The sequence below is a fragment of the Pecten maximus genome, chromosome 18 (genome assembly GCF_902652985.1).
Source record: "Pecten maximus chromosome 18, xPecMax1.1, whole genome shotgun sequence".
Classification (NCBI taxonomy): domain Eukaryota; kingdom Metazoa; phylum Mollusca; class Bivalvia; order Pectinida; family Pectinidae; genus Pecten; species Pecten maximus.
In genome coordinates this window covers 22,576,198-22,590,128 of record NC_047032.1, presented here as the reverse complement: position 1 = coordinate 22,590,128, position 13,931 = coordinate 22,576,198, and the positions used below count along the sequence as shown (strand labels likewise).

At 39.1% G+C, this 13,931-nt stretch overlaps 1 protein-coding gene across 1 annotated transcript in view; it reads right to left on the bottom strand.

The window, feature by feature from the left end:
* LOC117316315 (nuclear receptor coactivator 3-like) overlaps positions 1-13,931 on the bottom strand; it is a 64,335-nt gene that overhangs the window by 5,781 nt on the left and 44,623 nt on the right. Inside the window, exons 13-21 of the mRNA XM_033870855.1 lie at positions 11,846-13,568; positions 11,381-11,595; positions 9,785-9,868; positions 8,783-9,046; positions 8,262-8,478; positions 7,448-7,748; positions 4,635-4,876; positions 2,753-2,920; positions 904-1,043 (exon numbers count right to left, since the gene is read on the bottom strand). Coding sequence (XP_033726746.1) covers positions 904-1,043; positions 2,753-2,920; positions 4,635-4,876; positions 7,448-7,748; positions 8,262-8,478; positions 8,783-9,046; positions 9,785-9,868; positions 11,381-11,595; positions 11,846-13,568 — 3,354 coding nt within the window. The remainder of the gene's footprint in view (positions 1-903; positions 1,044-2,752; positions 2,921-4,634; positions 4,877-7,447; positions 7,749-8,261; positions 8,479-8,782; positions 9,047-9,784; positions 9,869-11,380; positions 11,596-11,845; positions 13,569-13,931) is intronic.

Here is a 13,931-nt window from a genome sequence, read left to right as displayed (position 1 = left end):
TAAATGAATATACTTGGTTGTCGGTATTGATATTAACAAATGTTGATGTCCAAGTTTAGTTTGAAAAGTATTGGGTATCATTATGATTTATATAATTGCTAGATAATCGATCCTGACGGTAAGGGATGCATTAATATAGATAGATTGTGGTGGACATATTTATCAATATTGTTTCAAGGAAAATAGAGGCAAGTTTTTTTGTCCATTTAATTACTTTTCAGGTGACTTCATATCAACTGTTGATGTGACAGTTAATCAAGAAATATGTTTGAGCAACATGAATGGCCCAGTACCCTGTTTTATTTCTACACCTCTCCCCAAATAGTTATGCAATGTTACTGGAATTAAAGAAAGACAAGTAATTATATGTCTCACGCGTAATTCAAGGTTTGGTTGAAATAATATTAACTCTAACACTGAGAAATTGAGCTAAGCTCAAAACTGCAAAAGTCCAGATTTCCAGAATCCCTAATCTGCATATTGAAGATTATATGAATCAATTATGGATATTTTGCACCTCTCAATCTAGATAAAGGCATTTTTTTTGATAAAAAAATCTTGGGAAAAAAAAATATATGATTAAAACCTTCAGTACATCCCGAACACAATATTTCTTCCTAATCACAAAAGAGACCTTATAGTGATATAAAGACAAGACATTAGCATTGTAAGACAGTTTCAATGGAAGGCAACTAAACCGGCTAAAATACTTCAACTTATATTACAAGGGCAGGACAGACAGATGGATGGAATCGGGCTAAAACAGAATGCCCTTACTAAGTCAAATGAGGGCAGAAAACGATGGATCTTAGAAAAACATGAATTATTAGAATAGTCGAAGGTAAAACGAGTTATCATCAATTAATCAGAATAACACTAGGTTGAATCATAGAGTTATCTCACCCTTGGTTCTTTTTGAACCACCTGGACCTTGAGTCTGTCCACCAATCCTTGTTGCCTTACGCCTGCCCCAGCTTGCTGACCCGGCTGTAGTAGTTGTGCTCTAAACAAAGACGTGGCCTTCACTTCCGGATCAGCTACTTCTGTAAACAAAAGAAATTGTTTAGCTAAAGTCACATCAAAATCAAGGCTACAGTGTTAACAGAAGGAACATAAAAGACGGCCTTGAGATAGTTAGGAAATGAAGGAGAACAGGCAGCCTGATAGTTTTGGATGCGACGAGGAGAAAAGTGGTGGGATCCAACCATCTTAGAGTAGAGACTGATCACCCCTGCTGACACACAATCCGGAGTCAGTTCCAGGACAAACCCCTTGACGATGGATGGCCCTGACTGATGACGATGACGGTTGATCAACAACAACAGCTGTATTTAGGTACAAATGTCTGTTGAAAACTGAGAAGAAATAAGTTACACTTTGAAGAAAGGTGACGTTCGGGAAAGATCAGAGAAAGGCATTTAGTGTTGGCAGTCTGACGATGACAGCGTTGTGTCAGGGTACCTCTACCAAACTACAGCAAGAAAAAAAACAGCCTCTGAGTCTTCCGAGAGGGAGCTATGATGAAAGATCAAACAGGGTGTACACAAGTGAAACCAAGCTTATCCAAACAACAGTAGCAGGAGGAGTAGAAGACATTTCACTGTGGAAAGACTTACACAAGCATAAATTCATCAAGCAAGAATGATGTGGAGTTGCTCAACGATACAACGTATCTAGGTGAAGATGACTTAATGTCAGCACAAAAGGATTGTCCGCAACAAAGATCTTGTGATGTGAAATGGCCAGCAATAAACAGAATGGAAACGGATGTATTTGAGGAGGATCTGTCTAGGGAAGATACTGGAAATATTGATTGGCCGAACTTATATAAACCTTTAGAAATGAATGATCCAGGCAACCTGTCGGTACATAATCCAGTTGTAACATTTAACAGAAGAGAGATTTGGATATCCCAGGAGCTGTATATGATTAACTTATTGACCGACCATGCAGAGTTCCGGGATTAGGGTTAAACCCCTCGACGATGGATGAATCTGGCTGATGATGACAATGGTTGATCAGCAACAGTAACAGCTGCATTCAGATATTAGCTTATAATGTTAAGGTCACAATGTTAATTCAAGGTCATAAATCATTAAAGCAATCCTGTAAAGCTTGATATTATTAAGGGGTTCTATTTTGGACATAAGAAAATCTTGATAACTTATACTGTACCTTAAAAAATCAAATTATACTCCTTTTCAAAATAACCACTTAACGTACAATGTTCTTCCTTTTTTTATAAAACATTAACAACCATTGAAAAACTACAACTTCACCTCTATTGACATGTCATTGGCTATGTTACCTGCTTACCTCTATTGACATGTCATTGGCTATGTTACCTGCTTACCTCTATCGACATGTCATTGGCTATGTTACCTGCTTACCTCTATCGACATGTCATTGGCTATGTTACCTGCTTACCTCTATCGACATGTCATTGGCTATGTTACCTGCTTACCTCTATTGACATGTCATTGGCTATGTTACCTGCTTACCTCTATTGACATGTCATTGGCTATGTTACCTGCTTACCTCTATTGACATGTCATTGGCTATGTTACCTGCTTACCTCTATTGACATGTCATTGGCTATGTTACCTGCTTACCTCTATTGACATGTCATTGGCTATGTTACCTGCTTACCTCTATTGACATGTCATTGGCTATGTTACCTGCTTACCTCTATTGACATGTCATTGGCTATGTTACCTGCTTACCTCTATTGACATGTCATTGGCTATGTTACCTGCTGGTTCTGGCTTGTCCAGTTTAGACAGGGCCTGGAACTGTTGATAACGGTCTTTAGCCTCCTGGCGCTGTTTCTGGACAATATCTTCCTCCTTGAAGTCACCTAGGGTAAGACTTGCCCTAGTTTGTCCGGGGTTGACACCATGTTCCTTTGCCATCTCATCAACTGTAAATAAGTTATAGTGTACAGGTTATTACAAACATTTAAATTAATTACCAGTAAAGCTGTAATGATCTAGCCATTCTATTTTTTCCTGTTCTGTCATTACTTTCTCTGTATCATAAGAAAAATTGTTGAATTGTGGTGTGACACCTGAAAGTTTAAGATCTACAAAGTTATGTTCTTTGTGCAACACAACCATGGCAGACTCAACAGAAGTAGAAATAGGAAACATACCAAGCATGTTATTTGCATTATTTTGTACCATACATACTACCTGTTATTGATGTTGTTTGATTGAGAGGCTTAGTCACATTGGATTATAAACAACTTGTCAGTATGAATCTATCTTTTGTTTAGACATCTACCATGAAATTAATTTTACTATACAGATTCGTCATCAACAGAACACCATAGTGATCAAGTCATGATGCCCACAATCTAAACATCATATTTTATTGAAATTTATTGAAAATTATTTTTGGCTGCAGTTTCAACAAATTTAGATCAGTGGTAAAATGCACAATTAATGGTCCAGAGTGATTATCACTGCCTTATCCATCCTACTACATAAAGCTATTCATCCTATTAGATAGACATATTTATCCTATTAGATAGACCTATTCATCCTACTAGATAAACCTATTCACCCTACTAGATAAACATATTCACCCTACTAGATAGACCTATTCATCCTACTAGATAAACCTATTCATCCTATTAGATAAACCTATTCGTCCTATTAGATAAACCTATTCATCCTATTAGATAGACATATTCATCCTATTAGATAGACCTATTCATCCTACTAGATAAACCTATTCACCCTACTAGATAAACCTATTCACCCTACTAGATAGACCTATTCATCCTACTAGATAGACCTATTCATCCTATTAGATAGACCTATTCATCCTATTAGATAAACCTATTCATCCTACTACATAAAGCTATTCATCCTATTAGATAGACATATTCATCCTATTAGATAGACCTATTCATCCTACTAGATAAACCTATTCACCCTACTAGATAAACATATTCACCCTACTAGATAGACCTATTCATCCTATTAGATAGACCTATTCGTCCTACTAGATAAACCTATTCACCCTACTAGATAAACCTATTCATCCTATTAGATAGACCTATTCATCCTATCCTATTAGATAGACCTATTCATCCTATTAGATAAACCTATTCATCCTATTAGATAGACCTATTCATCCTATTAGATAAACCTATTCATCCTATTAGATAAACCTATTCGTCCTATTAGATAGACCTATTCATCCTATTAGATAGACCTATTCATCCTATTAGATAAACCTATTCATCCTACTAGATAAACCTATTCATCCTATTAGATAGACCTATTCATCCTATTAGATAAACCTATTCATCCTACTAGATAAACCTATTCGTCCTATTAGATAAACCTATTCATCCTATTAGATAAACCTATTCAACCTATTATATAGACCTATTCATCTTACTAGATAAACCTATTCATCCTATTAGATAAACCTATTCATCTTACTAGATAAACCTATTCATCCTATTAGATAAACCTATTCATCCTACTAGATAAACCTATTCATCCTACTAGATAAACCTACCTAACAACTTCATATTTTTCAAAAGCAGGGGAGTTAATCCCTTTTGGGACCGATTGACAACTCAAATGGTGATTTGAAGAATATTTTAAAAAATGGCTTACTCTGCTCAAATATGTCGAGAGGAATTTCACTAGACTCATAACTAGAGTTATCCTGTTGTTGATGTGCCATCTGTTGTTGTTGTTGTTGCTGCTGCTGCATGGCTTGTAATTGTTGTTGCTGCTGTTGTTGTTGTTGTTGGTTTTGTTTTTCTGATCGAGCAGCACATATATTTCGCAGCTCTTGTTTAACATATTGTGATGTAGAATTGACGCCCATCCCCAAACCGAGGTCCAACTTTTTACTGAAATAAAGAACAAAAGATGATTTTTAAAAAACCTTTTCAGATATTAACTAGCAAAGCCAAATTAAAGCATCTTATACACAAAAAGTAGACATGAATGCGCTAGAAATTGGATCAAATTCCAAAAGTTACCCCATACAATTTCTGTTTTGACATCGGACTGTCAAATCCAACATATTTGAAAACTTAAAAAAAAGAAAAGAAAAAAATCACATATTTTCCATGCTCAATTATCACTTCACACAAAAAATAAATTATAAGTAGCATTTCACTTCATTTAAAAAAACAAATCAGTCATTAGAAAATGCCATTTTGTGTATTTAAGTATAAACAAGAGGCCCAGGGGCCTTAACGGTCATCTGACTCTAAATTAAAAACCTTATATAATTGTAGTATGTATTCTCTGTAGCAAGTATATAGTGGCACCGTTTGCCATGGTGGCCATCTTGGATTTCTGACCGACCCAATAAATAACAACACTTGGTAAGGACCATCTCAGGATCATTTCTGGTAAGTTACAGCTGAATCCCATTGGGGGAATTTGAGAATAAGTTTAAAATAGGCATTGTTCAGGAAAACATTGATTGCACAATCATGTTACAAATGGCCGCCATGGCTGTCAAGTCAATGATTTTACGAGGCAGAAAAATATTAACACTTTGTTGGCCCTCCTTCCTTAAAATCCTCACCAATTTCCAACTCAATGGCACCAGTGGAACTGGAGAAGAAGTTTTAAAAAAATTTTCAAGATGGTTGCCATGGTGGCCATCTTGGATTTCTGGCCGACCCGATAAATAACAACACTTGGTAAGGGCCATCTCAGGATAATTTCTGGTAAGTAAGGGCTGAATCCCACTGATGGAATTTGAGAAGAAGTTTGAAATAGGTGTTGTTCAGGAAAACCATGATTGTGCAATCATGTTACAAAATGGCCACCATTGCTGCCATTTCAAAGTTTTTACGAGGCCGAAAAAATAACAACACTATGTTGGCTCGCCTTCCTTGATATCCTCACCCATTTCCAGCTCAATGGCACCAATAAAACTGGAGAAGAAGTATAAAATGTGTTTTTCAAGATTGAGGATATGGCGGCCATCTTGGATTTCGGACCGACCCGAAAAATAACAACACTTGGACGGGATCATATCAGGATCATTTCAGGCAAGTTTCAGCTCAATAGCACTGGTGGAACTTGAGAAGAAGTTTAAAATGTGTTTTTCAAGATGGCGGCTATGGCGGCCATCTTGGATTTCGGACCAACCCGAAAAATAACAACACTTGGTCGGGATCATATCAGGATCATTTCAGGCAAGTTTCAGCTTAATAGCACTTATGGAACTTGAGAAGAAGTTTAAAATGTGTTTTTCAAGATGGCGGCTATGGCGGCCATCTTGGATTTCGGACCAACCCGAAAAATAACAACACTTGGTCGGGATCATATCAGGATCATTTCAGGCAAGTTTCAGCTTAATAGCACTTATGGAACTTGAGAAGAAGTTTAAAATGTGTTTTTTAAGATGGCGGCTATGGCGGCCATCTTGGATTTCGGACCGGCCCGAAAAATAACAACACTTGGTCGGGATCATATCAGGATCATTTCAGGCAAGTTTCAGCTTAATAGCACTGGTGGAACTTGAGAAGAAGTTTAAAATGTGTTTTTCAAGATGACGGCCATGGCGGCCATCTTGGATTTCAGACTAACCCAAAAAATAACAACACTTGGTCGGGATCATATCAGGATCATTTCAGGCAAGTTTCAGCTCAATAGCACTGGTGGAACTTGGGAAGAAGTTTAAAATGTGTTTTTCAAGATGGCGGCCACGGCGGCCATCTTGGATTTCGGACTGACCCGAAAAATAACAACACTTGGTCGGCATCATATCAGCATCATTTCAGGCAAGTTTCAGCTTAATAGCACTGGTGGAACTGGAGAAGAAGTTTAAAATTTGCTTTTCAAGATGGCGGCTATGGCGGCCATCTTGGATTTCGGACCGACCCGAAAAATAACAACATTTTGTCAGGATCATATCAGGATCATTTCTGGCAAGTTTCAGCTCAATAGCACTAGTGGAACTTGAGAAGAAGTTTAAAATGTGTTTTTCAAAATGGCGGCTATGGCGGCCATCTTGGATTTCGGACCGACCCGAAAAATAACAACACTTGGTCAGGACCCTCTCAGGATCATTTCTGGCAAGTTTCAGCTCAATAGCACTGGTGGAACATGAGAAGAAGTTTAAAATATGTTTTCAAAATGGCGGCTATGGCGGCCATCTTGGATTTCGGACCGACACGAAAAATAACAACACTTGGTCAGGACCATCTCAGGATCATTTCAGGCCAATTTCAGCTGAATCCCACTGGTGGAACTTGAGAAGAAGTTTGAAATGTGAAAAGTTTACGCACGGCGGACGGCGCACGGCGCACGGTGGACGGCGCACGGCGGACGGCGCACGACGACGGACGAAGCATGATGACTATAGGTCATCCTGACCCTTCGGGTCAGATGACCTAACAACTAAAAGAAACAATTATATAACCTCTCAATGGAGAGTTTCATTGAACAATATCTACCTTGGTTCTAGGTCTCCAAACTGCATATCAAAATCGTCGAAGGCTGTTGATGCCTGTGCTGCCCCCTGAGAGTTGGTCACCTGACCCAACCGTGACATTCCAGACATACTCGACACAGCAGGATTGAAGTTTGACATAGGCGGGTTAAAGCTCGCTGTGGACACCGATTGGTTGAAGGGTGGGCTAACCTGATTGGTTGGCTGTCGGTGTGATGTGTTCGGTGACATAGCGTGTGGTGACATTAGTAGGGGATCAGGACTGCTTCCAAAGGGACTGTGGGGGGTACGGGGTGACGCTCGACCTGTAGTAAAATTGTAAAATAAATACCATATTTATCACCATATTTACCAGGTATCTGCAAATAAGCCCCTGCCCACAAATAAGTCACTTCTGAGTTTTAAAATAATAAGTAAAAAAAAACTTCACTTTAACTCTAAGGGAGAGGTTAATTTAGGATACAAACAATACCATACATAATAGATTGATAGTGAAAAGATAGTGTGTATCTTTGTAAAAAAACAATTTGCTTCATCTACTTCATAAACTTTGTGAAAATCAATTACTTACCATTAATACCAAAACAGAATAATAAACAAACATTAATGTTCGTTTAAAAAACCAAATTTATCAGAAAATAATTTGAATGTTAATTTTAAAGTATGTCATATATATTAGATACTGCAAATATACTTACTTTATTTTACGTATATTTCTAAGTATAATGTCCTTATGTGATGATTTCAGTGCTAGATTTTGTGTCATTGCTGTATAGTAACCACATGATTAGTTACATTTTAGCGGTGTTCTCACGTACCTGGGGGTAGGCTCATCTGTCGCTGCATCAGTCGGTTCTGACTAAACATTTGTTGTTGCTGTGTCTGTTGATTAAATATTCCCATGGAGTTTCCACCAGCCTGGTTTCCGCTGAACTGTCCTTCTCCGGGAAACTGGAAACGGCTTTGTTGATGGTTTGAGTTGGGTATTGACCCTCCAGACATTGACCGGTGTCGATTCATATTGAATTGTGACCCCTGGTGACAAAACAGAGGAGTAAATACAACATCAGCATCCTTAAGTCCTAAGTGATATAAAGAACATTTTAACATCCAAACATCTGCTTTATTCTCAACAAGTTCCCTAAAGTTTGCAGCAATGCATAAGGGAGCCTTACCCCCACATTTTTTTTTTTAAAAAAGAATAAAATATTTCCAAATACTGAGGTCAGATTTTACAGTATCCGAGTGGACCTTTGCTTGAGTAGTAAAATGAAGTTACCAGAGGTGTTGAGTGTTACCAAAGCAATCTACCTAACCTGACAAAGTCTATTAAACTCACCTGGGGAATACTCATAGGACTCTGCATGCTGCCGGGCTGTTGTGAACGGGATACTCCCCACTGGTTCTGCGGCTGATTAAAATGGGGAGAAATCTGGGACGAGGGAGGTGTCGGCCCCATCATAGAGTTCATAGAAGGGTTTGACGACTGAGGTGTTGGTGGCCCCTGCTGGGTCATCGGACTGTTGGGTGTGCCTGGGCCCAGGATCTGTTGAAGTCCTGCTGGACTGTAATGGGGGGACATCGGTCCAGGTATTTGATTCCGCTGTTGGTTATTGGTAAATATATTAAAGCTAGAATCGCCAAAGTAACAATAGTTTAATATAAAACTCATACACATTCCGCAGTTTCATCAACATCCTTAAACCCAAGTTTTTCCAGAAGAAATCTTTACAGAATTTAAAAATAGTTCCTTGATTTATGATTTTCCTGAAATCCAATAATACTTCCCTATAGAAAATTTAAACTTTAATATTGAATTTCCACAAGTTAAGGAATCTAGAAGACACCTGGACCAGCATTATTTCAGGACTGAACTATAAATTGGTCTATTGATGTACACAATAAATACCAAAGTGTACTCTGAATAAACTGTGAAGTGGTTTGTAAGTTCTGAACTTCAGTGTCCAGTCTATAATTGCTGGAAAATTGCATTATCTCTTTTTATCCTTGTAACTTATTTTCTAAACTAAAAAGCAAATGTTTATAAATGTCACAACAAGAGTCTTTTCTATGGTGCAATGGTTTTGATGTTGACTAAACACAGGCTGTGTTTCAAATTTTCTGAACACCATTCGCTGAACAGAAGGTCATTTCATTCAAAAAATTCTGTTCGGATCTTCAATGACAAATGTCAATGGGCAGCAATCTTGAAAAATTTGTGTATGACATCATCAAAACAGGCACTATTTTTTTCCACCAATCATTTGATAGACAGAATAAATTAACCATTGAAAAAGCTTGTTACAAACCAAACTACATTATCATTACATAGTATACAAACCTGTATAGTTACATTAGGAGCACTGCCGCTGTTCATTAAATCTCCAAGGTTTTCTGGAAAGGCATTCACCTGGTTCTCCATTCCCTGAAATTGATAATTCAACAATGAAACAGAGATTAATACATTGAATAAATGTATATGTTGATTGGATTTAAACAATTCTAACAAGCATACTGGGTTTAGCATGTCCTTTACCGTCCCTGCTGAAAATAGTAACAGTGACCCTGACCTTGACCCAAAAACCCTGAACCCTGAACTTGTCCGAGATATTATGGTCCTTTGTCATTGTGTGGAGTTTGATCAAAACCCATCAACCTAGAGCGCACACAATCCATTGTGTTACCTTCATACATACATATAAGGAAAAGTAGACCCATAGTTTCCCTGGTTTCACCTGTAGGAGACTAATAAGCAATGCCCCTAGGCAAGATTTGAGGGGAGTCTTCATTTAAGATCAAAGGGCCAAAGGCCCTGAGAAACGTCAGGGTCTGAGGTCATAAAATAAGAAATTTAAAATTGAATTTTATAGTCAGACAGCTACATTTGTATCAGATGAAATGTCTTAATCTGGTTATTCCTATTCTATATATATTCAAGAAAACATGTATAACATATTTATCTGCTGAAAACTTTCCAATAGCTGAGTATAGTTCTTTCCATGACTTTTTTCTTTCATGTTTGTGTAAGATTATTGATATACTTCTGAATCAGTAAAGCTGCTTGTAAACTTTGAAAAAAATCAACTGAAGGACAAATCGGTCTATTAACGGTTACATGTACCACTACTCCTATAACGTAAGAGGCAGCTGGTCGGCCCTTTTTCTATCGGATATGATTTTGTCGTCTGCGTTGGCGCCTGTCAAAAGTATCTCGCTGTGTAAAACCTCTAACATTGTTGGAATAATGTACAACATGCAGAGATAAAAGATGACACACAGCCTAAGTTTTTGTAAATTTATACTATAAGATGTTAATTAGGCCTAGCAAACATCTATTTTATGACCCCTAGTAACATCGGAAAAGATGCCAGTACATCAGTCACGGATCATAATTGTTAGATTCTATTTAAAATAAACAAATAACAATCTTATTTAATAAAATCCTCATGAAAAACGGCAATGTAGTTTGTTACAACTTGCCTTTAATTCATGTTGATATTTCTGGCGTATTCTAGCGACATACAAATAAATATGAAACTGCGAACGGTCGTTGGTTTAGTTACATTAGACATAACCGCCATTTTGGCCGATAAGTGATGATCATGTGATTAGTCACGTGACAGCTAGTTATCCCGTGGAATGTATGGCTGCAAAGCTATTTATAATATTGTAAACATTTAACTACTGAAAGCTTTACAATCTAATGCAACACTACTGATAGGGGTGGCCATACTCCAGTCGGAAATGACTTTAGGATGACATTATTGAGAACAATTTACCTGACAGAAATACAAAATACTTCAAACTATTAACTAATTATATGTTGAAGTTTTGAGAAATTTTACCATCATTCTGTGAGACTAGTACCAAGCATTTATTATGAAAGGGGCATAACTCCCTTAAAAATCTTGGAATTGTGTTTTTCCCTTGCACTTACCGGAGGAAAATGCTGGTTGAACTGCTGGCTTAGTTGACTCTGAAGTAAGCGACGCTGTCTCTCCATCCTCCGCTTCTCAATCTCACGCATCTGCTTGAGTTTTTGCTGATGGAGAAGAGATTGTCGTACTTGGCTAGCCGTCGAGTTGGGGTTCATGCTGAAAACAGGTCGCTGTTGCTGCTGCTGATTTCCTTGTAAGGCACTGGCAAGGGGCACTTGAGGGGAAAACAACATGACAGTACAGGTAATGGTGGTATATATTATTTAAATTCTGCTATTGCTGACAAAAATAAAGCCGAGGCATTGTTATTATAATCTCAACTCGCAGAGTATTGTAATAACACTTAACTCACAGGGTAATTATCCTAACACATTGTAATAACATAGGGACTTGTAATAATTCCAATTAATGTGGCCTTACAACAACACTAACTCACAGGGACTTTTATCTGTGTCAATACTGACCTTGTGGTCCAGGAAGCCTTGGCCCCTGGGCACTGAAGTTGGAGGGAGCTGCCTGGTTGAACCCTTGCTGTGGGGACAGTGCAGGGGGCTGTTGTTGCTGCTGCTGCTGCTGGGCTCGTGGCGTTACCTGCTGCAGTTGAAAGCGAAGGTTATTAATTCCCATCCCCGGGGACATCTGTCCCATTTGCTGCTGTTGTTGCTGCTGTCCTATCACAGCCGGGTTGAATCCTTGGGGTTGGGCCATACTAGATGTTACCCTCGTTTGGGCCATCATTGCTGGCTGTGTGGCTTTCTTTGCCTGGGATGGCTCTTCGCTCATCAACTGTTGCTGTATTGCCTTGATAGCTATGTCATCACTGGCGTCCGTCCGAACCTTTCCAACATCCTGCGATAGCCCCAGCATGCTATCCAGTTCTGAGAAGCCAGAATCGCTCAGGACCTGCTCAAGCTGAGATATGATAGACTCATCAGAAAAGTTTGGTGTTGATCTCTGTATATTGCCCTGAGACATGTCTTGTTGTAAGTCTGCAGCCTGCTGGAGAATCTGGTCCAGCAAGGCATCTGGATTATCGACTTGGTCTATCTCCATGTTGTTAGGCGGTTGGTTGCTAGGGTTACTACCAGACAAGAGTTGTTGCAGCTGGGCATACTGCTCCTGGTACTGCTGGCTTGAGTTGTTGGGTGTTACTGCTGATAACGAGTTGAAACTTGACGACGATGCTTTCATGTTGTTATTGGAGTTGATGCTAACATCCATGGCGGTATTTGTCAGCCGACTCAAACAGTCGTCTGGTTTACTGGTTCCGTTCACGGAAAATGAGGAAGTTTCCATCTTTACCTCCTTGTTGTTGCTTTCGTCTTTTGTCTTCTTTGGGGGATTTTGCTTATCTGTTGGTTTTAAGACCATGATTTTCTCAGACAAATTCTTCGGTAACCTATTATGAGGATTTTCACAAGGATTTGCAGACTGGCCTATGGTCAACTGGGTTAATACCTTTGTCTCTTTTGCGTTTTTACGTGATAACAGTCGTGCAAGCAGGGCATTTTTCTGTATCAGACTGCTGCTCTGAGGCTGCTGCTGCTGCTGCTGTTGCTGATGTTGTTGCTGATGTTGTTGTTGGTGTTGTTGTTGTTGGTGTTGTTGTTGGTGTTGCTGCTGCTGCTGTAGCTGAAGCTGTATTTGGGCCTGCAGCTGTTGTTGTTTCATGTTATTCAAAACCATCTCAGAATCTGATCCATCAGGGCCTTCAGAATCCGAAGGAGGTGCTTTCCGCTTCAGAGCCTTTGAGGCTAAGCTGTTGCTAGTTACACTATTCTCTTCATTTCCTTTTTCCCAGAAATAATTGAGTAGATTATCAAGGTTTTTGTCTCCTAGAAGAGATGAGGTATTTGGGATCTTTTTGGCGCTGTCCGGCCCCATTGGAGCCCCCGCTGGGCCCCCTATAGACGACACTTTGGTAGGTGCTCGGTCCAGACTTGATTGAGCTTGCGAGTATGAGGTTCCATGTTGTGTTTGGGTGAAGGAGATAGTGGTGGGTACTGGCCCTCCTCCCTGTGACTGGGTGGGGGTCGTTGGAGGTAGCGGATGTTGCGGGGTCATTGGGGTCAATGGGGTTACTGGGGTGAGAGGAGTGAGCGGGGTCATGGTCGTCGACTGGGGCTCCTGTGGTCCTGATTGGTGGCGATGGCGTGATGAGAGGTCGTTTTCTTGACTAGTGCTCTCCTGAAATTCAGAGATAAATGTTTAAGATAAGGCAAAAACAAATTAAGTAGTTAGACATTTGAAATTCTATATTCACTAAATTTTTGAAAGCCTAACCATGTCAGAATCTGACCTGTTGTGGCCCTCAGAATCTTCTGAAGTTATCAATTTAATTAACTAAAAGTGGTTAACAAATAAACCCTAACAAAATTTAAAGACAGTAAAACTCGGATAAGTCGAGGTCGACGGGACCAAGCAAAATATTCGACTTATCCGATGGTTTGACTTATCCGTGTTTGTGTGTATACAGAGACATAATGACATTTTACTGACCCGAGAATCACCGGTTGTATGCGGAATACATGCTTGATTAAAACAAAATAC